Consider the following 26,872-nt stretch of genomic DNA (forward strand, 5'->3'; position numbering starts at 1 on the left):
TTGAAGAATATTATTAAAATCTGCCTCAAAGGAATATGTAACTGGAAAAGGGAGTGTTTTAACAGGGTTTTAATTAACTGTGGATATACTATTTTGATACTATACCAAAACTGAACAGTTGGTACTTTCTTAAAGGTTTGTTGCAGTGTGAAATCTGAAACCGTATCCCTGTTCCATTAAAATCATTGATCTTAGCTTTTAAATGGATGTTTTACCCATACATACTTTTGTAATATATATACTAGTTATGTGGAAAATACTGGTTTCACTGAATTATACAGGTCTTCCAAATGGTGACATAGTTCATTACACAATATTTTTTAAATCATTATTTATGAACGCCACCACTCATCAGAAAACTCTTGGTATTCAAAAGCTGCCAAGATCACGGTGGCAAATGAGTTTTCCAAAATTCTAATTTTTGCTTGAAAGTTCAAATTTTACCATTGGCAAGAAATATTACTATCAATTGTTTTTGTTGAAGTGAGAGGTTTGAGGAAATGTTTGCCAAACAATCAAGATTGAGTAAGTGTGTGGCAGACAGACTCTAAATTGGCCTCCATGTAAATGTCATTACCCATAAACCCCGGGTCCTGGTATTCATGTTCTGTATAATTCCCTCCCTTTGAGTGTGTGCAGGACCTCTGACTTGCTTTTAACCAATAGAATACAACAAAGGTGACAGGATATATATGATTTTTGTGTACATGATTATGTTACCTAAGACCGTAAGGGCATCTTGCTAAGGACTCACTCTCACCTGCTAGCTTTGAGGAAGCAAGCAGTCTTATTGGGAAAACCTACCTGCCAAGGAGCCAGCCAAAAGCCAACAAGATACTGAGATTCTCATTCCAACAACCCTTAAGGAACTGAATGCTACCAACAACCATGTGAACTTGGAAGCAAATACTTCCCCAATAGAATTTCAGATGAAACTGCAACTTCAGGGACCATATCTTGAATGCAGCCTTGTGAGATCCTTAAGCAGAAAACCCACCTAAGCCATGGCTTGATTCCTGACCCACAGAAACTGTGAGACCATGAGATAAAGAGTATATGTTGTTTTAAGCTGTGTAAGTTTGTGGTAATATTGATACACAGAAATAAATATCTAATACACCATGGTATGTCAGTCATTCTTTCATGTAAAAATGGTGCTCTATTAACAACAACAACAAAATCAGGTAGTTTACCTCACAATTCAATCACACAAGTGCTTTTCCTCAAGACAACCATCATACTTCAGACACAGAGGTACTTTATGCATACTACCCATGTCATCACACAGAATATTTTTAAAAACACATATTCAAGTGTAGAGAGTTAACAAAACTAATAACATTTTAATGCTTCATCAGGGAAATTGGGTATAACTGAGTAATACTCAGTTGAGTAATATAGTTTACTGTGAGTGCATGGCAGGTGACTAATACAGAAACTGTAAGTACACTTTGGTGGCACTACCTTGATTCACACTAAGGTACCAGCAGCTTACCCACCATTACTTCAGCATCACCAGTGCAAATAACAACACAGTGGAAAAGGAAAACAGTCTGTGATTATAATGACAACACTGTTGACTCTCAAATCTCTGAAAGGGTCTTGGGGAACCCCAGAGGATTGCAAAATACAGTCTAAGAACTGTTCGACTAAGGCAATTCTTTCATGACTAAAAAAGTGTACATTTATATACAACATATATGTATGTATGTGTGCATATACATATAAACTATGGGTTAGGCTGGATTGAAATCCCAGATCCATCAACTGCCAACTTTGGGATTTTGAATAAATCTTTCAACCTCTATAAGCCTCAGTTTCCTCAACTAAAAAATGAGGATAATTATAGTGTCTACTTCACGGGGATGTTTAAGAACTAAATGAAATGAAGTTACCTATGGCATTCAGCACAAAGCCTTATACATACTAACAGCTCAATGAATGTTAACTATTACCATTTTCTATTACTTTTTGTAACAAAAAAAGTGGGAGTATTTCGTAATAGGAAAAAAACCTTTTTTTTATTAACTAACTGAACTATAAAGGAATGTTTTCAGAATAAAAAGCTATGATGGTCTCTTGACTGTTTTCCCAATTAAGAATACCTGGCCCAGTTTGCAATCTTAAATATTTGTCATTATGCAATATTTATTACTGATTATAACTTTATTCACATTTTGATAGTATAGTTTTCATTACTGTACCTATTTAGGCATACTGCCTGTTATTAACAGATTGGGTAGTTAGCTCCTTCAGTTATTACTTGGGGTACTGCTAGAGTTACCAAAAATATGGTGACATTTTCTGATGCTAACTATGCTTCTACTGGATGACTACTTATGACAGTCCAGAATTTTAACTGGGTATTGTTGATATTGATAAATAACATCCAATGGATCCCTGAGCTGGCTGTATAGTTTTAGAAACACTTACAGGTTTAGAAAAAGGCTGAACAATAACAGAACTATCTGAAGATCTAGACTCAGGATGAAAATTTATTGGTGAGGCAGGCACTGGATTTGATGTTGGATTCGTGTAGTGTTGACTTGTAGGCTTGAATGCAGCAGTAATACCTGTATTTTAAAGTAACACAATAATTATTTGTACATAATCAATTTTGTCAAAATACTTCACTTTAAAAATAAAATAGTACAATAATACTGTACCTCGACTGAGTGCACCATTCTTTAGTCCCCTTGAATATGAGCTGGGGTTAACTCTGTTCAAAATATCTATAAAAGATTATATTTATTTATTTTAAAATTCATTGTTTGAATGAAATACATATTAAGATAATAGAAATCATCAATTGAAAACATTTAAACAGATTTATGGAAAGAGTATATAACTAATCACTGATTTAAGAATATAGTTCATTTTAAATATAGTTCATCTTTATCTACTAAAGAAACAAAAGAAACAAGATAACTAGGCTTTGTTTTATAGACTAAGAACAATCTTTCTCATTGTAACTCAAAATCCAAAAGCCAGAAGTAAGGGAATGACAAATCTGACTACATGTGACTCAAAACATTGTGCTTGCGAAGAAACATCACATAGTTAATAAAAATTTTCCAAAAATATATTTATATACAACCTGTAATTTAAATGTATATCTTTCTTTGCATGATGACAGGGCTGTACATACAGTCAAGTTCCTATGATTCAAAATCAAATCCTTGCCCAACCTCTACACTGCATTCACTCCTCTAAAAGCCTTGAAGTTTCATTACGGAAAATCTCATTGGATTATCTACTATTAGTTTTGAGTTAAAAAAGAAAAACTATCAGAGATTGCAGACTAAAGTGAACCAACAGTTTATCATAGCATTTTATTAGTTAAGAAGTTTCAAAACTACCACTACACCAGAAGTCAATCTGAGCCTGCCATGACTTTGAGGATCAATTTAAAGTTCCTCATTCTTGCATGCATGTAAACTCTGTAACTTCTAGCTTATCAAATTGTGGTTTGGAAGCATGAGGATTTGCCTAAAATTGCTGGTTAGAAAAAGGTAAAAAGCACCAAAAAAAAAAAAAAAAAAAAAAAAGAACCCACCAAATCTCAAAAAAATTTCTTGTATCTTCCTCACAGTAGAAAGGAACCAGATCCCATTAAGTAATTCTATAAAATAATGGTTCAAACAGAAATATGGTTGTTTTCTGATAAGGTCAATGCAGTGCTCTGTAATTAAACACTACAGAAATCTTATTACAGAAAGTTCTACTCAAAGAACTTGAAACTGTTTTCACTCAGAAATTCAGGATTAAATATTTACTCAGACCATGAAAGAACTATTGCTGTCGTACTTTTTACTGGGTGTAGTCTACGGATCACAAGTTTTTGACCTCCTTTCTTGCAGTTTTATACAAACATTTAACTCATGTTCCATACGTTAACATATTTTATGGCTTACACATAAAATAACAATAAAACCATTTAAATTATTCACCTTAACACTGTAGAAAAGAAATTCTATTGGGGTCAATCCCCTTCTTGATGGAATTATTTTAAAACTAATGTACAACGTTCTACTTGAATACCATGAAGAGTCATCTACAATCAGTATAAATTCAACTTGAATCTTAACTGTCATGTTTTCGGTAAGAGTTTGAATAATTTTGCAATATAACATTTCAATATAAAACAATAATCAAGAGAATATTATGTTCCACTATTACCAACAATGCCATCATGCGTAATACATTTTATAATCCAAGTGGCACTCCGCTTAGCATTCCATGAGAGATGACCAACGTGCCACAGGAAATGGTACTGAAAATCCGATTGGTGTAATTACTGTCTCTCTAATAAAACTGAATAAAGGTGCCAATCCGAGTTTAGAGGTAAGCGAAGCAAGAACTAGGCTTTCAGAAAATTTTAGTCTCTTAATCACACTTTGAAGCACTACCATGGTAAGTAAACACACACACACTAGTAAACTGGGTACATAACATTCTTTGGTAAATTCTCCTGGCTTCAAACAAGTAAATGAAATGCAAAAGGATCTATTTTCTCTTTCTCCCTGAAATTTGTACATTATTTCTCTGCACTGTCATACATTTTTGAGTGGACATTTTAACAAATGTCACAGTATCTGCACATTAATATTATAACAATGTCAAGACCAATTCTCTAATTCAAAGCTAATAAGCCACAAAGGTACCAAGTTGTTCTGCCCAAAAGCCTTAAGGATTTAATGTACTAAACGCTACATCATCCAAGTAGAGCGGCTGTAGACAGCACCGTTATCTTTCATGAATATAAAAAGGAGTTACTGGAAGATGGATACGGTCAGAAGCTGCAGCTTCTATTGGTACACAGGCCAGAGACTGTGCAATCATTCATCACCTATACATTTTGTGGCCATGTATAGATGACACTACAGTGAGGACTGGATGTGAGAAGTCCCATTTGAGACCAACAAAAACTCACTTAGTATATTCTGAAATTTTAAGCAAAGCATTCCAAATATTTTATTTTCTTTTCTCCTGGGTTTAAAAAAAATAAAAAAGAATAAACAGATAAATACGTTACTTAAGGCCAGGTGCAGTGACTCACACCTACAATCTTAGCACTCTGGAAGGATGAGGCAGGTGGACCACTTGAGCTCAGGAGTTCGAGAGCAGCCTGGGCAGCATGGTGAGATCCTGTCTCTACAAAAAATACAAAAATTAGGCAGGCATGGTAACACACGCCTGTAGTCCCAGCTACTCGGGAAGCTGAAGTGGGAGGATCGCTTGAGCCAAGGAGGTTGAGGCTACAGTGAGCCGTGATTGCACCACTGCACTCCAGTCTCGCAATAGAGTTAGACCCTGTCTCAAATAAATTAATTAACTAATTAATTAACTCCATTAAAAATTACGATTTCTAATCTCAGAAGACCTCCAGGGTCACTAGCTAATCTCAGTCCATTTCTCTTTTCCGACATCTGATATTTAACCTCTTACCTCCTTCCTCAAGTCCCCAAACACATCGCCATCCTGATTCTCAAGCTCTTACTGGCCTCCCACCCAATCTCTCACACCTAACTCTTTACAGTGGAACATGAACACCAAGTACCTATTAAACAGTTCACAAGTTTTTCTATTAGAAGTAATACCTTATAAAGTTTGGTTTCACTAAAAGTAAATGCTTACTTGAAATTGCTGGTTTTGAACTTGATATCTCTCCAACAAAGATTGGCTCATCATCATCGTCATCCTCAACTTCTTTTACTTTCTTCTGCCATGGTTCCAGCTCCTCTTCTTCACATTCCATAAACAGTTCTGCCATTTTTGAATTACCTGATTTTCAAAAGGAGAGAAGTAAACCTCATTTTTGAAAATAAAGATAAAAACATTTTTGTAATACATAGCATTAAATTTAAGATGTACTTTAATAACCCTAATAGGAATTTCTGAATTGATATTTGTAGTCAGTATGTGGTAACAACAGTGAGAAGTGCAGAGCTTACTCTCTAAAATATTAAATAATAAAATTTAGATAAACAGATCATTGATGACAGTAGTTATTTACAGTAGACAGAAAATCTGGAATAGTCAAATTCAGTGAAAGTGAGTTTTAGTCATATACATAGAATATGATTATCTCTACAAAAAGGATTATACCCACTGTCTTTTTAAAAATGTATTCACAAAAGGCAGATAAACTAAGAATAAGAGGCAACAGGTGGGAGATAAACGGGATAAACTAAAGCAGATTCAAGAATGCCAGGCAGGATGGGAGAGGCGGCTCACACCTGTAATCCCGGCACTTTGGGAAGCCAAGGCAGACAGATTGCTTGAGGTCAGGAGTTCGAGACCAGCCTGGCCAACATGGTGAAACCTCCATCTCTACTAAAGACAGAAAAATTAGCCGGGCGTGGTGGCCCGAGTCTGTAATCCCAGCTACTTGGGAGGCTGAGTCAGGAGAATCGCTTGAACCTAGGAGGTGGAGGTTGCAGTGAGCTGAGATCATGCCACTGCATTCCAGCCAGGGTGACAGAGTGAGAGTATGTCTTTAAAAAAATAAATAATAACAATAATAATAATAATAATAATAATAATGGCAGGCACAGAACACAGCAGGGAAGAGACGCTAGAATAGAATATGGAAAACAAATTAGGCTTATTCAATTAAGGGCAAAGTAGATATTTCTCACAGGAAGAAAGTCACAAATCATTTTCTAGTCTAATGTTATAGTGTAGTCCACCTACCAAAAAAAAAAGGCCTTCCCATTTTCCTAAATGCCATCAATATCAGCAACCTTTTTTTCTCTAAACTGTACTATTTGACTAATTATACAGAGTTCTTCAAATCTAATAATTAAAAATACTAATTTTCATTGGCAAGTCATAACTTAGCATTTGTGTTTTTTAAATACTTGAAACACCAGCCTTATTGTGTGTTTCAGAGCTATTATTTACACCACTTCTTCTACCTAGAATATCCTTCCTTCTCAGCTCTAGCCTATATCACTCCAGTCTGCAGCAAAGACAGCAGAGACTTGATATCAAATTGAGTAATTCAAACCTGTATTCCACTGTTTATAATCATATGACTCTAGAGAAGTTACTTGAACCTATTTTCCTCATCTATAATAGAAGTATATCTACCTAATAGAAGTATCACATAGATTCAAGAAAATGCCACATAAAGCACCTAACATCAAGTGAATATTCAACAAAATATTAATTCCCTGGCCCTCCTGACTCTTGGTTCAATTATAATTCCCCTAATAAACCATTAGATTTTACTTTCCTTCAAAATCTGAACTACACTGATAATCAATATCATGCAGTTCAAGATTTAACATATATGATCTCAAACTGTTTTTTCATGTGTGTTAATTTTATATGTTCAAGGTCATATAGGAATACATTCCCCCCACACATTAGAGGGGCAGTAGGCACATAGCATATAATAATATATGGACTAGGCGAAGTCAGAAAATGCATAATTTTAAATAATTAGGGACACTCGTTGTATAGTAATAACAAAAGTATCATTTACATCCAGTTGTTACATGTATAGGCTGAACTGCATTTTCTCAAAATTCATATGTTTAAGTGCTAACCCTCACCACCACAGAATGTGACTATATTTGGAGACTGGGTCTGCAGAAGTAATTAAACTAAAATAAGGTTAGTAGGGTGGGCCCTAATCTAGTATGACTGGTGTCCTTAATAGAAGAGGAGATTAGGACACAGACACAAGCAGGAAAGGAGATCACAAGAAGGTATAAGAAGAAGATGGAGGATGCACACAGTGGCTCACACCTATAATCACAACACTTTGGGAGGCCGAGGCAGGCGGATCACCTGAGGTCAGGAGTTCAATACCAGCATGGCCAACACGGTGAAACCCAGTCTCTACTAAAAATACAAAAAAACTTAGCCAGGATTGGTGGTGAGCACCTGTAGTCCCAGCTACTCAGGAGGCTAAGGCAGGAGAATCACTTGAGCCCAGGAGGAGGAGATTGCAATAAGTCGAGATCACGCCACAGTACTCCAGCCTGGGTGACAGAGTGAGAATCCGTCTTAAAAAAAAAAAAAAAAAGGAGAAGACGGTCATCTACAAGTCAAGAAGAGAGGCCTCAAACCCCTCCCATATGGCCCTCAGAAGAAATCAATCCTACCAACACCTTAATCTTGGACTTCTAGACTCAAGAATTATAAGAAAAATTTCCACTGTGTAAGCCACCCAGTCTGCGGTACTTTGTTATGGCAGTCCTAGCAAACTCATATAGTATACAAAGGTCTTCCTTGTTCTTTTTAACAGGGCACTGCCATTGTTAATATACCCAGGATATATTTTTGAGAAAAAAATATTTTAAGGCATAATAGCTTTACAACTTTTTAAGAAACAATTTACTTTTTCTCTGTGTACAGAAGAAACATGTAAGATTATATGTATCAAATTGGTAAAAGTAGTTTCTTCTGATAATGGGGGAAAACACCTCTATTTTACTCACTTTTTTATTTATATTACTTGTTTTTATGTGAACATTTGTTACTTTAACAATTTTAAGCATTTTTTTTTTAAATGTCTCCCAACTTTCATCCTTTCTCCTGAAGTAAAGTGATACGAAAGTCACATATACTAGTATTAGTCGTGGCAGCAACACTTACTTTTTGGTTGAAAAGGGTTGTCGCCCATCAAGCTGCAGAGATGACTTTCTGTAAATTGTCACCTAAGTACTGACACATGACATCAGTCAATTTTATGAGTCACTTTAAGTAACACCAAATATTGAAACATGAAACTTGGGATTCACAAATTATTGGATGTAACTTTAATCTCTAAACTCACCATGTGACTCCAGACAAGGCAGCAAGTTATTTCTGTTTTCCTTCCTATAAAATAAAGATACCAACTATTAGCGTGGACTTCATTAAATTAGACGTATACATATTTAATCTTTTCTCCTATACAGAGATCAATTATGTTTGATATATTTGATATACACATATAGTTCATTTTACATAACTGGTTCATTCCTGAATAAACCCAAATTTAATAAAAACATGATTATTATACTCAGCACTTAATACTTGAAGAAATGTCATGATTCATAAATTACAAATAATTTTTTAAAGTATTATTTAGTAAAAATGAGTAATCACCTTACAATGTATTGTTACTGGAAATCGAACTTTTCAAATGCTGAGTGACATTAATCTTTAACTGTTTATCTTTTCTTTGTATTTCAGAAATACATGTAATTATTTCTGTAAGAAAACACAATTTTAAATAAATTTTAGTTTTATCTTTCTGGTTTTTTATCAACTAAATGGGAACAGAAAATTCACTGGAAATATTTCATCATAGATTAATTCATTCAAAAAATAACTACTCATGGCCTTCTGTATGCAAGGTAATGTGCTAAGGTCAGGGGAAAACAAAAATGAGTATATCACATTCCTAGACTTCGGAAGTTTACAATCTAGTATGTCAATAATTTATTTGGCTTTAAAAATGCTGTTAGAATACACATTTTTTTTGGAAAATAAAAAACTATTTGAATTGCTTTATTCAAACTGAGAATCTGCTTTTTGAATTTCCATGCACACGCAATAGCATAAATTTTACAAAATAAACAAGCTTTTATAAAACTGAGTTATAAAGCAAAAAAATGTCAAAAATTAAACAGTGGAAATCTAAAACACTGGAATACACAACTAATTCAACCTTCACTTTCCTCTTTATCCTTAGGCTGACAAAAGCAAGCTTTCCTACTTTTCAATTTCCAAATTATGTAAACTGAAATAGCACAAAGGAAAAAATTATTACTTTAATTCCAGAAGTTATTGTTATTAATTCAGTTATTCAGAGTTACTATCACAAGAGACTCTAGTGAATCTTGTGTTTAACTTAATATCCCCTAGTTCTAAAGTTGTACTATTAAAAATCTCTTTAACTCAATTTTTGAATAGCTGTAGCTTGTCCCACTAGCAACAGTATAATGCTTATTTCAGATAAATACATGATAATTCTTGCTTCACATTAAGGACTTACCAATACCAGGAACACAGAATATTTTTAAGATTCACAATTACATATCCGATGGACTCATATATAATGTTTTTAAGTGACCACATAAGTATCTACTGGCTTCAGAATTTTGTTGGTAAAGCACAGAATTCTATGAAACATTAAATCTGCTGCCAGAGAAGTGGTATATCCAACAAAGATATGCAACGGGGACGTCAAAGGCATCAGCTCAGAGTTGGCTCTTTAAGATAGCCAGAAAAGGTCGGGCGTGGCAGCTCACGCCTGTAATCCCAACACTTTGGGAGGACAAGGCAGGCGCATCACCTGAGGCAGGAGTTCGAGACCAGCCTGGCCAACACAGAGTCAAACCCCGTCTCTATGAAAAAATACAAAAATTAGCTGGGCGTGGTGGCACATGCCTGTAGTCCCAGCTACTTGGGAAGCTGAGGCAGGAGAATCGCTTGAATCCAGGAGGCAGAGGTTACAGTGAGCTGAGACTGCACCACTGTACTCCAGCCTGAGAGAGAGAGCAAGACTATGACTCTCAAAAAAATAAAATAAAATAAAATAGCCAGGAAAAAAAAAAAAAGGGAGACTCTCAAGTTCAACTACTAACTCAGGTACAGATTACATGCCCATATTTAATATACTGTTTGTATGGGGGAAAAATGAATTCCAAGTAACTGACTTAAAATAAAATCCGTTCATTTATGGATACTGCCCACATAAATAATTATAATTCCTATTTTATAAATGTTTGATTTCAGTTTTTATCTAAAATTAAACGATATCTTTTTCTATAAAAAATTAGAAATCAATGGAAATGTGGGTCTAAGTATTTTCACTAACTGAAATTTTCACTTTCATCCATTGATAGATATCACCTGATGTAATGTTGCTGTATTAAATAATATTAATACTGTATGTGATCTAGTACTGAGCACATACTACGAACACAGGTGTGCTATATACTAGACATAGTCCTCTTTACTCTCTGATAAGAAAAAAATTAAGTAATTTCACAAACTACAACTACAGTGTATGCACATTTGAAAAAAGAATACCACACTAGAAATCAGGAGAACCAAGTCATAGTACCAGCATGGCCACAACTTTCTGCCAAGTCATCTTCAATTCTAGCTCTCAGGCTATACTATATTTCAACTGAAAAGATTCTGGCTTAATTCAGCTCAAAATCTATTGTATACCTAAACATTCAGTAACCATGAAGAGTAAAACATGGTGAAGAATGAATGCCAAATTCAAATTCTGACTCAATCACTTACTACCCATATGATGTTGGACAAGTTAGTTAACCTAGTGCCTTGTTTACTGCTTTTTATATATACATTTACCATTTACATATACATATAAAATAAAAATAGACTTATGTCATTGGATTATAATGAAGATTAAATGAGATAATATATATAAAACACATCTCAGTGCCTGGCACATAGAAACCACTTAATAATGTTTAACTATTTTTAACTCTGGGATAAATCCCATTTTAAAAAACTCTAGGCCGGGCACGGTGGCTCACGCCTATAATTCCAGCACTTTGGGAGGCCGAGGCAGGAGGATCACTTGAGGTCAGGAGTTCAAGAACAGCCTGGCCAACATGGTGAAACCCGGTCTCTACTAAAAATTAAAACATTAGCCGGGCATGTTGGAGCGTGCCTGCAATCCAAGCTACTCGGGAGGCTGAAGCAGAAGAATGGCTTTAACCAGGAGGCAGAGGTTGCAGCAGTGAGCTGAGACTGCACCACTGCACTCCAGTCTGGGCGACAGAGCAAGACTCAGTCTCAAAAAAAAAAAAAAAAAAAAAGAACTAATTCCAATTCTATTATACTGGAATTTATGTGCTATCAGCTAAGCATTTCTTAAACTAATTAAAATATACAAAAAAAGCATTTCTAAACTAATTAAAATATACACCAAAAAAAATTTTACCCTCATATAAACATAACACACTGTTAAATTATATACTACTAATCTAATAGAATAAGTATCCCATTCAAAAGTACCAACATATAAAAATTAACATTTAGATAAGGTATCTTTATGACATTTCTATTAAGAAAAAACATTCAGGCTGGGCATAGTGGCTCATGCCTATAATCCCAGCACTTTGGGAGGCCAAGGTGGGAGGATGGCTTGAGTTCAGGAGTTCAAGACCAGCCTGGGCAACGTGGCAAAACCCCATCTCCACAAAAAATACACGAAAATTACCGGGAGTGGTGGCACATGCCCATGGTCCCAGCTGCAAGAGGTCAAGGCAGCAATAGGCCGAGACTGGGCCACTGCACTCCAGCCTGGGTGACAGAGTGAGACCCTCACTCCAAAAAAAAAGAAAGAAAAGGTAAGAAAAAGCACTCATTCTACATGTATCTTAGTATTTTATTTTCTAATAAATAAATAAATAAATAAATAGCTAGTAATTAAAACACAAAAGAGATTATGAGGAACATGGTGAATGGTTAGCTTTTTTTTCTGAGATGGAGTCTTGCTCTGTTGATCAGGCTGGAGTGCAGTGGCACCATCTCAGCTCACTGCAACCTCAGCCTCCCAGGTTCAAGTGATTCTCCTGCCTCAGCCTCCTGAGTAGCTGGGACTGTAGGCGCGCACCACCACGCCCGAATAATTTTGTATTTTTGGTACATTCAGGGTTTCACCATGTTGGCCAGACTGGTCTCAAACTCCTGAACTCAAGTGATCTGCCCGCCTTGGCCTCCCAAAGTGCTGGCATTACAGGTGTGAGCCACCATGCCCGGCAGAACAGTTAACTTCTACATCTTCCCCAATCCCATAAATTCAAGATATATAATCAATGAAACAATCCAAAAAATCACATTATAAAGTTAATCTTTCTTTTTGTCTCCCCATCGTAAAAATATTTTAATTGGGGATTGTATTACTAACCAAGAAGTTGGCAACGCCAAAAAAAACAAGATATGATCAACTTAACAAAAAAACAGGTACAAAAAAGAAAACCATTTCAAATAGCAAAAATTTATATGCAAAATAAGTATTGCACATAAAAATGAACTTCAACTAACTCATAAAGTTAGCTCAAGATAATGTTCTATCTATAAAAAACTAACAATTTACTTATATACTTAAAATGAGTGTTTCGGTGGAATCATTTAGATGACACTGGCTTATTGGTTCAGTAAAGTTTGATCTTTCATTTTTTACTCTCAGAAATTTTCCAAGAAATCAGGCATTTAAGTAATTCTACTTAAATCAGCTTTTGTTTATATTCTATTTCATTTTATAAGCAATTCTTTAGTCTTTCTGTCACCAATGGCATACTGAAATGGAGGACTATCATTTTTGAATTCTAATCTCAAATGAATAGAACTTAAAGGATACAAAGTGAATTCTTAACTATGAATACCAATCTAAATTTCAAACCCTGATTTTGTGATCCCTCAAGCACTTCCAACTATCTCAAGAAAGTATTTGAAAATTAATTTTTATTTAATGTTCATCACCTTACAATCATATGAAATCTTTTGAGTAAAAACAGCAATTGTTAAAACTACTGTTGTATATCCCCTTACTATCCATTGCCTGTTGATTCCATTATGGAAAATTGGAAATTACTGTAACAGGATTAGAAAAGCAGTGAATGATGATATCTACTTTGGCACTATCTGTGTGATAGAAAATGTAAATCATAAGCAATAATAAAATAATTAAAAGAGAGACCTATGATTAAAATGATTTTTAAAAATTTAGGGATTTAGCTATGAAATTTTATAAAGAAATTAACTTTTATATTTTTTATTTACAATCTTTAAGCAGATGAAATTTAAATCAATACTTTCTTTTGTGCCTCAAGCATTTCTTACAAATGTTTTAGTGTTAGAAAACTAAGTATCTTTTTCAGAATCAGTCTAGTTGTTACTGTTAAAAACCAGTCTTATTCTTGAAAAGGGCACATTCGGGCCACACAAACTTCATTATTAAAAACACCTGATCAGCAGTTAAAACACTAGAGACAAAACACTAGATGATTATAGAATCTTAAGAGACTTCAGAAGATAAATCTCACTCAGTTTCTGAAAGATTCTAATTTTTATGAAGAATGTTGTCTCCTGATAATAAGCACTCTAAGAAAGAAAAGATCTTTAAAAAGGGAATATATGGATACACCATAGTTTTTATTTTTAAAACAAACCAAAAATATCAAATGTTATTTTTAAAAGATTACATATTTGAGAATCTTAACAATGAACAGGCAAAGAGAAGGGAAAAGGTTGGAATTCAGTCTTGAAAGAAGTGGCCTTCAAGGTGATCAGGACTAGAACAGGGAAAATCCAGGTCCTCAATGAGGCCAGCTTTCCCTGCCCATCTCCTCACTTACACAAAAAACTTCGTTCTCTGAAGGTAACTTATCAAATAATTAGCATTTTAATTCTCTGAAATTAAGATAAATCCAGATGGATTCCTTAAAGCCAAAACAATTCTCCAAGTTAGTGAGCTCAATCAGACTTTGAAAGGACAATAAAATACTTAATAATATTAACGATTAAGAATTTGAAAAATAATATCCTTAATTGTTTTCTTTCTAATGCAAGGTGCAAATCGCAACACTTTTTTCATAGGATATGAAAAGGACCCTATCTCAAAAAGCTACCTATTAGGGGGATTATGATGAATACATAAATATCTTATAAAAGAGGATATGGTTGCTATAATTACAAAAACTAAAAGTGGTACAGCAGAGGTTCTTGATAAGGTTTGGGGCACCACAGAAATATAAAAGTTAGCAACATTTTGTGAATACTCAATTTCTGGAAAGATAAGACAGTGCATCAAATTCTCATAGCAGCCTATGAACCAAAAAGTTAAGAGTTTCTAGGTTAGGAGTTTGAATAAAAGCAATCACACTAGCCAGGGGTTAGGAAATACCCTATCATGGAAGAAACATATACATTAATCCTTAAAGTAAAAATATTTTCATTAGCACTGTTTTTAAAAAAATAAAACATGTTTACTGAAAATGGTTCAAACATACAGAAGTATATAGAGTACAAAGTAAGAATCTATTCCCTCTCCTGCCCTATTCCCAATCCCACTCAGTAGTTTGCTGTGTGTGTGATGCAACAGATAATAGTGATTGAAGACAGAGTTGTGGTTAAGGGGTAAAAAGGGTATTCTAATGCCTTGAATGACTTAACTAAGGGCAGTATTTACAGCAATAATTTGAAAAAAGCCTATCCTGTGTGCAGATTAAATTTATACATGAGTAGAGAGTGTAATACATGTAAACAAGCAGAATGAGGCTTTACCCAGTCTGTCCCTGGATCGAAAAACAAATGAAGGAATATGTTAAATAAATAAATAAATGGAATGAAGTTTTAAAAGATCTCAATAAGAGAACGAATGGTAGTAACAGTTTTGTATTTGCCCCCCTCCAAAAAAATTAACAAAAATACAAATTGAAGATGTACTGTTGAAGATGTACCAGAAGATCTATAAGACGGAAGGTCATTTATTCCAAAAGTATACAATTGGCCCTCCCTATCCGTGGTTCCACATCCACAGATTCAACCAACCACGGACTGAAATATTCAGAAACAAAACCAATAAACAGTAACAACAGAATAAAAAATGCAAATTTAAAAACATGTAACAACAATTTACATAGCATTTACTTTGTATTAGGTATCATAAGTAATCTAGAGATGATTTAAAGTATATGAGAGCGTGTGTATAGGTTATATCCAAGTACTACACCATGTTATATAAGGGACTTGAGCATCCTCAGATTCTGCTATCCACTGGGGTCCTGGAACCAATCTCTCATGAATACTAAGGGACAGCTGTACTGATTGAACATGTACTGTGTGTCGGGTAGGAATACAACAATGAACAAAAATTAATACACAGTTATTGCATTCATGAAACCTGTAGTCTAGAGATAGGGACAAACACTCATACAAAGGGATGTAAAATGACAATGGTAAGTGCTATGAAGGTTATGAATCTGGAATTATAGCCAGTATAATCAAAATTGGTTTTGCTAAAAAAAAAAAAAAAAAAAAAAAAGTGATGATTAAGCTGTTATTTGAAGAAAGGGTTGGAGTTAACTAGGCAAACAGGAGAAGGAAGGGAGGATTCCATGAGGAAAGAACTGCATGTGCAAAAGACCTATGGCAAAAGGCAGGCCAGCAAATATGAAAAGCTGCAAAGAAACCACTGTGACAAAAAAAAAAAAAAAGCAAGGAGTTACATGGGAAGAGATAAGACAACAGAGATAGACAAGAGTTAAGAGTTAAACAATGAAGCACCTATGGACTGTGTTAAGAAATTCTGTCCTTATCCTAAGAACAACGAAAAACCATTGAGGGATTTTAAGTGGGGACTGATATCAGATTTGTGACACAGTGTCAAAATAACAGAATTTGAGTATTAAATCAGAGAGAAGGTCATTTTACCCTATTCTATACTAATCAACACCCCCACTTGAAATACTACATATTGGTCATGATTCTTTCAACTATAAGTAACAAAAACCCAACTCAAACTGGTTTATGCAAAAGGATATTTATTGGCTCATTTGTAAAAATAACTAGACATAATTCAAACAATATCATGTGAATCTGGTTTCTTTCTCCATTCCTGGGCTTCGCTTCCTCTGTATTGGTTCTATCCTCATAATATCCATTGAGGATGACTGTAACAGCTCCAGTCTAACACTCTTCAAAACTGAAATCCAGGACAATGACAAGAGACCCAGCTATTATTGGAGTTGGTTTGCTTGGCTAAAATTACATGCCCTTCACTAAGCCAATCACTAAGGGAATGCTAAGGCATTGTGATAGGTTTGGGCTTACATCACATGCTCTCCCTGGTATCAGAGGGAGAGTCTTAATCAAAAAGCACAAGAATAAAGATTGGAGGAAAGAATGGTTTTCCAAAGGAAAACCAAGTAAGGGTAAATAGATGCTGGGTGGCAAAAATAACAGATGTCCACTACAAGGAATTCAGAACTAGAGCTTTGTCTAGGTCAAGTTGAAAGGACTAAAGTCCTAAAAAACATGAGACTATAGGGTGGGAGAAGTAAAAGCTATTTACGGAAATTTTAAAGTTTGTCATGAGAAAGAAGGAAAGAAGGTGACTTGATCTTTGTGTGGCTCAAGTAACAATAACAACAATAGTAATATCTACTTGTTTTGAGCAAACTAGAGAATTGCTAGTATTGAGCTTTAACATTACTTCATTCCTTACATTCTACTATGTTATAATAGAATATTATATACTATATTTTATATATATAAAATATCACTATAAATTATACAATATAATGATAAATATATAATTATAAAATAATTGTAATTAGTACACAATTATTAACATTAGCTAACATTAAATGCATATATTATTTCATCTAATCCTCAAAAACTCCTATGAGGTAGACACTATCATCATCCCCTGTTTACAGCTGTGGAAATTTAGTTACACAGGGTAAGTACCTTGTCCAAAGTAACAAAACTTAGTAAAGGAGCAAGGATTCAAACCCAGGCACTTCTAAGGCTGAATATTTCAGATATGACACTATTTGCCTCCACCAGGAATACTGGAATATTTGGAATACCAAATTACAGGGAGGCAAACTTCATCTCAATACAAGAACAAAACAATTAGCAGTTAAAATATCAAAAACTAAGACGAACTCTAGGTGAGAAAGCTCACCAAAGAAAAATATGAAAAATTTAAGCATTATATGATTGAAAATGTTCACTTTCAAGATCCCTTCAAGAACCCTTCCAACCCTAACACCGAAAATATTTCCATCTAGTAGAGGTATGTAAATTTCTGCCTAGACTGAAAGATATGGAAGATTTTTAATTATTTCACTAAAAAAAATTATTCTAATTAGACATGTTGAATTATAAAACTTCATTTTTGAATTGGCAATAAAATATTTGGTAATCAACCTGCTACATCCAAATATTTTCTAGGACCTTGCAAGTACAATATAATGAATGAAGCAGTTAGGCTGAAGCTCAACACTGAGAATAAAAGTCTTGAGTTTATTCAAAACAAGTAAATTCTTTTAAAAAAGTAACATCCAATAATCTTAAATTAATTTCATTTTAATAAAGATGTTTGATGGCTTAAATCAAAACTCTCAATGAAATCACCTGCTTCACAGACACCGATTCAGATCAAACATCTCAAATATTATAGCATCATGATAACTCAACCTTTTAGAATTTTAACATTTTTGTAAACACAAAGTTCTTTTAATACAATATTAATACATAGAAAGGCTACGCTTCAACAGACTACTTAAATCTACAAACGAATCTAAATCAGTACAGTTATTAAAAGCTTTGCTATGAACGAAAACTTTTTCACACAGGGTACAGGGAATCTCTTCATCACTTCCTCTTCACCCAACTATAACCTCCTGCAAACCTGATCCAGGTTGCAAACCACCTGCTCTAGTTACTGCTACCCACTTTGTCAGTCAAAACTGAGCTGAGCACAGCAGGGCAGCTATAGCATTATCTACTCTACAGTACTTTACTAAAAGCAAGTATCCACCTGAAGATCCCAAAAACCCTCCCAATAGCCAAATCAAATTACCTTTTCTTCATTTGCATTTTCCTTGTTTATCTCACAGCTATTTTAACCCCATTTCTTGAAATATCATGCTCAGTAATTTTCTATACACCAACAGTCCTGTGTACTCACCTACTCCTTTTTAACTCTTTACAGATTCTCCAGATTACTTCCTCCTTAAATAATGTAAAAACAGGTTTTCCACAAAGTTTAGACCTCAGTCCTACATAAACTGTTCCCCACAGCAGATCTAATAAATTCCATAGTCTCACCTATCAATTCTCAACAGCAGCCTATATGATCAGAAAATAATCACCTCTGCTATAGTTTCAATGTTTGTCTCTCAAACCTCATGTTGAAATTTGATCTCCAATGTTGCAGGTAGGGTAATGAGACGTGTTTGGATGGAAGAGACAAATCCCTCATGAATGGCTTGGTGCTGTCCTCACGGTAATGAGTGAGTTCTCAGTCTATTAGTTCCCACAAGAAATGGTTGTTTAAAAAAAAAAAAAAAAAAAAAAAAAGCCTGAGAGACCTCCCTCCTCTTTCTCTCGCTTCTCTCTCACCTTATAAATTGCTACCCACACAGCTTCCCCTTTGTTTTTCCACGAATGGATGCAGCCTGAGGCCCTCACCAGAAGCCAAGCAGATGCTGGTACCACGCTACTTGTACAGCTTGCAGAACCATGAGCCAAATAAACCTTTTTTCTTTATAAAATGCCCAACCTCAGGGATTTATTTATTTATAAGAACACAGACGGAGAAAGACAACCTGACATCTCATCTAAGTCACAGTCCTTCCTCTTTTACTACCGAAAACTGCTATCTAGATATTTAAAAATAATAAAAACACCTCAAATTCAGTACATGCACACCTTGGAGATATTGAGGGCTCTGTCCCAGACCACCACCACCACAATAAAGTGAATATTGCAATAAAGCAAGTCACACGCATTGTTTGGTTTCTCAGTGAATATAAAAGTTAGGTTTACAACTATAGTATAGTCTAAATGTGCAATAGCATTGTCTCTAAAAAACAACATATATACCTTAATAAAAACTACTTTATTACTAAAAAAAAGATAAAGCTCATTTGAGCCTTCAGTGAGTCATAATCTTTCTGCTGGAGGAAGGTCCTGCCTCCATGTTGATGGCTGCTGACTAATCAGGGTATTGCTTGGCTGAAGGTTGGGGTAGCTGTGGCAATATCTTAAAATAGAAATTATTTCTACAGCATTATTCATAAAAGCCAAAAAAAGCAGAAACAACCCAAATGTTCAACTAGTAAATAAAATGTGGTATATTAATACAATGTAGCATTATTTAGCAATTTTTTAAAATGAAGCACTGATACATGCTACAACATGAAGCCTTGAAAGTAAAAGAAGTCAGTCACACATTGTTTGATTCTATTTATATCTAATATCCAGAATAATGGGTAATAGGTTTCCTTTTGAGGAGCTGAAAATATTATGGAATTAGATAGTGTTGACAGTTGTACAACACTATCAATGTACTAAATGCCACTGAATTGTACATTTTTAAATGGTGAAATTATGTTATATGAGTCTTACCTTAAATTATAAAAGTTAGTTTTACTTTTACATTTCCCTTTTTCTACTAATGAAACTGCCATCCTTCCGATCTTTTTTTTTTTTTTTTTTTTTTTTTTGAGACAGAGTCTCACGCTGTTGCCCAGGCTGGAGTGCAGTGGCGCGATCTCAGCTCACTGCAAGCTCCGCCTCCCGGGTTCCCGCCATTCTCCTGCCTCAGCCTCCTGAGTAGCTGGGACTACAGGCGCCCGCCACCGCGCCCGGCTAATTTTTTGTATTTTTAGTAGAGACGGGGTTTCACTGTGGTCTCGATCTCCTGACCTTGTGATCCGCCCGCCTCGGCCTCCCAAAGTGCTGGGATTACAGGCTTGAGCCACCGCGCCCGGCATCCTTCCGATCTTGAATCCCTGGAGGTTTTTTTTCAATGTCTCCCTCTTTTAATTATATCTAGTCAATTCCCCAGTCCTATAGACTTCCTTCAAAATATTTCCCACACCACCCTTGCCTCTCCATCCACTCAATACTTGGCCATGCCCATAGAACCTCACACCTAAAGTGAAACAGATTTACTTTATAAGATTCACTTTATGCAGTTGCTCCTTAGCTTATGATGGGGTAATGTCCTGATTAAACCCATCGTAAGTTGAAAATATCGTAAGTTGAAAATGCATTCAATACACCTAAAATACCGAACATCACAGCTTAGTCTAACTTACCTTAAACGTGCTCAGAACCTTTACATTAGCCTGCGGTTGGGCAAAATCATCTGACAACATAGTATACCGTATGTTATCAGTTGTTTACCCTCATGATCATGTGAGTGACTGGTAGCTGCAGCTTGCTGTTGCTGCCTAGTATCACAATATGCTATCATACCACATATCACTGGCCCAGAAAAAGATAAAAATTCAAAACTTGAAGTACAGTTTCTACTAAACGTATACCACTGTCACACCATCATAAAGTCAAAAAACCTTAAGTTGAACCATCTTAAGGTGGGGACTATCTGTACTTGGTCTCTCCGCATCCAGATTTTTGCTTTCATCTCTTCAATAAAGAGCCCCCAAATTAACAATTTACTAAAATAATGCTTTCATTCTGTCATTTACCAATTCCAAATTCTTTAATAACTTCCCATCAACCTATACAGAGCTGGGTTAGGTTATCCTACTGCTAAAAGCTTCTAGGTGCAGTGAGGTGCAGAATAGGTCAAATGCTTTAGGAGCCAGCACTTCTAACAGTTGTTGTCACTGCCAGCCTGTAAGGCTAGCCTGCACTGTCTAGCCCAAATAGAAGAGAACATGTAATTCTGAGATAAAAAGGCTGAGGGTGAAGTGAGGGAAAACCAAGGCACCATATCTTATAAAATGAATACACGGTATCTGGCACCCAGTATTATTCCAATGAATAAAATGAACTTTTTCTAAGACTTGATTTCTTCATCTGTAAAGGATGGATGATGATACCGCCACCTTTTCCAAAGAAGTATTTGTTCTGATGATGGAATATGGTAACTGTGAGCATACTTTATAATCTCTTAAACACTAAAAAAAAGAAATCAAAGAACAGAAAGACATCTCTCGCGTATAACTTCTCAAATGAACAGACACTACAATGTAGTGTCACCAAAGTAGTGCCAGTTTTCTTATTGACCTTTTTCTATTCAATAAAGTTGTCAGGTCTATTTTTTTTCTCATGGAATGTAAGAAAGCTATTTCCGTGTTGCATTTTGGTTATGAGGGCCTTTCTAGCAGCAGTCAGCAATCCTGTATAGCTGAGAGTCAGATAATCTTAAACCTTGAATAGGAAAAGCAGAGCAAGTAAAAAAACAAAGCAAGAGATACAACAGAGATTAGGATTATACCTAAAACCCCCAGACCTCTCCCAAGCCCCTCCAGGCTTAGCTTAGACTTGCCAAAGGTAACCCACAAAATAAGGAATGCACAGGAGTGAAGCCTAGAAGCAAGAGGCAAATTAGTTCATAGACTAATCATCTTTGCTTTGGTGACTAGCCCTAGTCAAAATGCATATCAACTGAACAGCATTCAGTTAATAACGTTAAAAAAAAAAAATCCCAAATCTGAGCAAAAAAAGATGTGTGGTTGACTAACCTTTACGGATGGAATCTTTGCCTGGGAGTCCACAAACCCCAAACCTAAGAAATTTTTTTCAATATGCATTCATTTACTTAAAGATGATAATAATGAAAGCATTACATATTTTTACAAAAAATAAGTGTATTTCTCAAAACAAAAAATTTGGAGAAGAGTGGTATTGTTTTACATTTTTGCTACATTTTTGCATACCTCATTAATATGTCTTAATAAAGACAGCTGGATTCTCTTACAACCTTCTGCATTCAACCTGTTGCACTACACTCTTCCATTGAAGTGAAGAAAATACAGCTTCACAAGAAAAGTATGTGATAAAGGGAGGACCCGGTAGAATCCTTCAAAGTGTCTCAAGCCCAAGACCACATTTAAAGAACTACTGTACTAGAGAAACACAAGTCAAAGCCCTTTTAAAAAAGAAAGCTAAATTACTATATTGGCTGGTCAAAAATGTGTAAGTTACATAACAACCCAAAAAGTAAATCAGTAATTTTAAACTGTTGGGGAATATTCAGGTGATTTAAAAAAAAAAAAAAAAACACTAAGAAAAAGTATTTATTGAACATTAATTACATGTAAGGCATTGTATTTACAAATACAAAGCAGCAAAGCATACATCATCCCAAAAATCACTTTGTCTTCATCCTGTTATACAAAACCAGAAAAACAGGAATGTTTGCAAAGAAAATGACTGAAATGAAATACACTTTTGGTGTAATCCATTTAACCAAAAAGTCTAAATACAACACCTGATGTGCCAGGGTTCCAATTAATAATTTTTTATTATGAAAGGTCTCTGAAGGTAAAGCTTGGAAGAAAGGTTTAAAAAAAACAACAACAAGCTGGTAACAACAAAAAAACTTTAGAAAGAAACCTCAAGGAATAACTTTCTAGGTACTGCCTATATTCATTAGAGATGTATTAAAGTACAACAGGCTAAAAAAATCTATTATGGAAGTAGAAGAGGCAGGTAGGTTTAATGTGTGTCTTGGAGAGGGGTGGAACTCTAACTGTCCAAATTAACCATTGAAGTTCAGTGTACTATCAGAGTCCAAAGGAAACTATTTTAGCTTTTTACTTTCTTTCTTCAGCAGTTACTACTTAGAAAGACTGACATTTTATTATTCACATTGTTTCCTAGAGATCTTTAAACAAAGAGGGGAAAATTTACTTACTACTTTTAAATAGATTAAAACTCTTTATATCTTATAATTATTATGTGGGTCTATAACAGAATCCTTTTATCAATCTAAAATACGTTATGGGATGTTAGTGACTTTATTCTTCCTACATCTTGAAATATTTTGTTAACTCCATCATTCTAGGTATTATTTCACCATTGTTCATCAATTAATCCCAACTACGCTAAAAAAATAAGAAAATGGGACTGCCTAAAAGAATAATAGTGAAATAAATCATCACTAATGCATTAGCCTTCATTTTTCTCATTTATTTTCCAGTTTTCTTATAGTTTTGCAAAAATATTGCATCAACTTTCAAAGACATATGGAAAACTGAAGACATTTTTGTAGTCTATGTCAGGGAGGGAAAACAATTCCTCTATCATCTTTGGTTCAGTACCTCATGGCCTGTGAATTAAACTATGAAAAGACAGATTCACAAGAGAAGAAACATACAATTTTTATTAGTATTTACATGCACAGAAGTTCACAAAAAAGAAGTGAAACTCAAACAAGTAGTTAGACGTAGGGGCTTTTATACTGTTTTAATTCCCCCAAAAAAGGGAACTTGGAATATCAGGGACAATAAACCATGGGAAAGTGGCTAGAAAAAGATGGGAGAACTAATGGAAGATAACAGTTATTTCAGTAAAGTTTGTTTATACAAACTCATCTCTGCCTTGACTCTCCATCTCAAGGGAAAAGAATTGCTCTTTCCTCCCTGTTGCAAGAAGGAAATTGGCTGGGCGTGGTGGCTCATGCCTGTAATCCCAGCACTTTGGGAGGCCGAGGTGGGCAGATCACCTGAGGTCAGGAGCTTGGGACTAGCCTGGCCAACATGGCAAAATCTCCTCTACTAAAAATACAAAATTAGCCAGGCATGGTGATGCATGCCTGTAGTTCCAGCTACTCGGGAGGCTGAGGCAGGAGAATCACTTGAACCCGGGAGATGGAGGTTGCAGAGAGCCGAGATCATGCCACTGCACTCCAGCCTGGACAACAAGAGCAAGACACCGTCTCAAAAAAAAAAAAAGGAAAGAAAAAAGATAGAAATTAATGCTCTGCTACTACTAGGCAAATAAGGGGAGGGCACAGAACTCTTCCTGCATCTATTGATTCTCACTTCCCTTCAACTCAAAATAATCCTTATGCTTGAGTGGCATATTCTGATCCCCTTCATCTGTTTTTAGTTTTCACTGAATACAGTTAAGAACTCAGACTTCATTTTCTGACCAAAATGGGAGAAGAAAATTAACAGAGGAAGGCACTTCACAACTATTAGATGAACCAGAAGATTAACACAAAGATGGATAGCACACTTTAGACTCTTAATGATGGTAGTGAAAATGAGTTTGTAAGGGAAATCTCAGACTGAGCCCTCAGATGAGTTATTCTAGACAAATTCTCTCAAACTTAATCGATAAGAGAACATTGTATTTCTAAAAACGAAAAGGAAATATGGCATTCTCATTCAGCGGGAAGAACTTCATCACACAGTATTTTTACATTAAGAATATGGACCATGCTGTTCTGCTCAAAGAAAATGTGACAGTCTTTGATCCCTTACAAGTGTGTGCTAAAATTTTACTTAATACAATTTTGTTTTTAAGAGACAGGGTCTCACTCTGTCACCCAGGCTGCAATGCAGTGGCACAATCGCAGCTCACTGCGGCCCAGACCTTCCAGGCTCAAGTGATCCTCCCACCTTAGCCTCCCAAGTATCTGGGCCAACAGGCATACGCCACTACACCCAGCTAAGTTTTTATTTTTTGTAGAGACAAGGTCTCCTTATGTTGCCCTGGCTGGTCTTAAACTCCTAGGCTCAAGTAATCCCGCCTTGGCCTCCCAAAGTGCTGGGATTATAGGCATAAGTCACCACACCCAGCCTTGATACAACGCTTAAGTGCACAAGTATTGAATGCAGGTGTATGCAAAGGTGACTGGAAGGAAACAGAAAATGAAGACATTTTTAAAAATTCATCGGATTGATCATTCTAATTATTTACAAATCTGAAATTGAAAATATCTTGCAATTGTGGAGCAAAGAAGATAGATGTACTGTCTTCAACAAAATTGTGAACTATCAAAGGTTTCAAAAACTCTTCCAGTATCGCATTTTGATGATGTACACGCAAAAAGGCAACCCAGAAGGAATGACAAGCAAGAACCTATTAGGGAAGCATTTGAAATTTAGAATCAGTATTCATAAGACAAATAGTTCCAGGGTCATGTATGAAAGGTGCTAAGTACAGACAGTCTCCAACTTAAGATAGTTCAACTTAAAACAATTTTTCAACTCTATCATGGTGTCAAAGTGCATTCATTACTTCAAGTACTCATACAACCATTCTGTTTTTCACTTTCAGTACAGTACTCAATAAATTACATGAGATATTCAACACTTTATTATTATAAGTTTTAAGTTAGATGCTGTCGCCCAACTGTAGACTACTGTGAATGTTCTGTGCATATTTGAGGTAGGCTAAACCAAGGTATGATGTTCAGTATGTTAGGTGCATTAAATGCATTTTCAACTCATGATACTTTCAACTAATGATGGGTTTATCAAGGATGTAACCTATCGTAATTCAAGGAGCATCTATAAGTAATTCCATTCAGATGATGTTGCCCATTTCAGGTAGAAATACCTTCAAAGGTAAAAAACAGGAAATGAAAATCTGAGCAACAGGTGACAATGAAATATGATAAGCTTGGACAATGTAGATCTACACAGAGATTTGGAAAAGGTATGAGAGCAGAATCAAGATTGATATATAAGAAATGCCAGGTGGCCGGGCGCGGTGGCTCAAGCCTGTAATCCCAGCACTTTGGGAGGCCGAGACGGGTGGATCACGAGGTCAGAAGATCGAGACCATCCTGGCGAACACGGTGAAACCCCGTCTCTACTAAAAAATACAAAAACTAGCCGGGCGAGATGGCGGGCGCCTGTAGTCCCAGTTACTTGGGAGGCTGAGGCAGGAGAATGGCGTAAACCCGGGAGGCGGAGCTTGCAGTGAGCTGAGATCCGGCCACTGCACTCCAGCCCGGGCGACAGAGCGAGACTCCGTCTCAAAAAAAAAAAAAAAAAAAAAGGAAATGCCAGAAAAATTTCAAAACTCTGTCAGACATATAACTTGTGACAAATTTTTTACAAATTTAGACTTGGCTGAATATCATACAGCATCAAACTCTCCTTGTTGGCACTCTTATGAAGAATAGCATTGAACTTCTATGAATTTTCACAAATGGAAAAGCAAAAGAAGTCAATCGCACAAAATCTGGATTTCGAATATACTTCATGATTCTTATTGTCCTAAGGAAAACTATACCTACCCAGAATTCTCAGCTCAATTCATCTCAACCATCAATGAATTTTAAATCCTTACATAAATTAACCTGAAGTGATCTGTATTACAAAAAGACTACAGGAGTGATACATTCAAAAAGTGGGTCAGAAACAATACTTGGAAG

General features: G+C 35.4%; 1 protein-coding gene across 24 annotated transcripts in view; it reads right to left on the minus strand.

Annotated features, from left to right (window-relative positions):
* ZNF280D (zinc finger protein 280D) overlaps positions 1 to 26,872 on the minus strand; it is a 97,678-nt gene that overhangs the window by 66,786 nt on the left and 4,020 nt on the right. For 11 of the 24 annotated variants that reach the window (XR_012414992.1, XR_012414991.1, XR_010588075.2 and 8 more), the window contains exons 2-5: positions 8,792 to 8,835; positions 5,638 to 5,784; positions 2,667 to 2,732; positions 2,434 to 2,573 (exon numbers count right to left, since the gene is read on the minus strand). Coding sequence is in view for 18 of the 24 variants with exons in the window: in XM_045395504.2 (XP_045251439.2) it covers positions 2,434 to 2,573; positions 2,667 to 2,732; positions 5,638 to 5,773 (342 nt within the window). In the remaining 6 variants the exon portion in view is untranslated. Of the gene's footprint in view, positions 1 to 2,433; positions 2,574 to 2,666; positions 2,733 to 5,637; positions 5,785 to 6,239; positions 6,372 to 8,610; positions 8,680 to 8,791; positions 8,836 to 9,105; positions 9,211 to 26,872 lie in introns of those variants that run through there. The other 13 variants (XR_012414993.1, XR_012414990.1, XM_073995863.1 and 10 more) reach the window with 6 other exon arrangements.

The sequence above is a fragment of the Macaca fascicularis genome, chromosome 7 (genome assembly GCF_037993035.2).
Source record: "Macaca fascicularis isolate 582-1 chromosome 7, T2T-MFA8v1.1".
NCBI classification, from domain to species: Eukaryota; Metazoa; Chordata; class Mammalia; order Primates; family Cercopithecidae; genus Macaca; species Macaca fascicularis.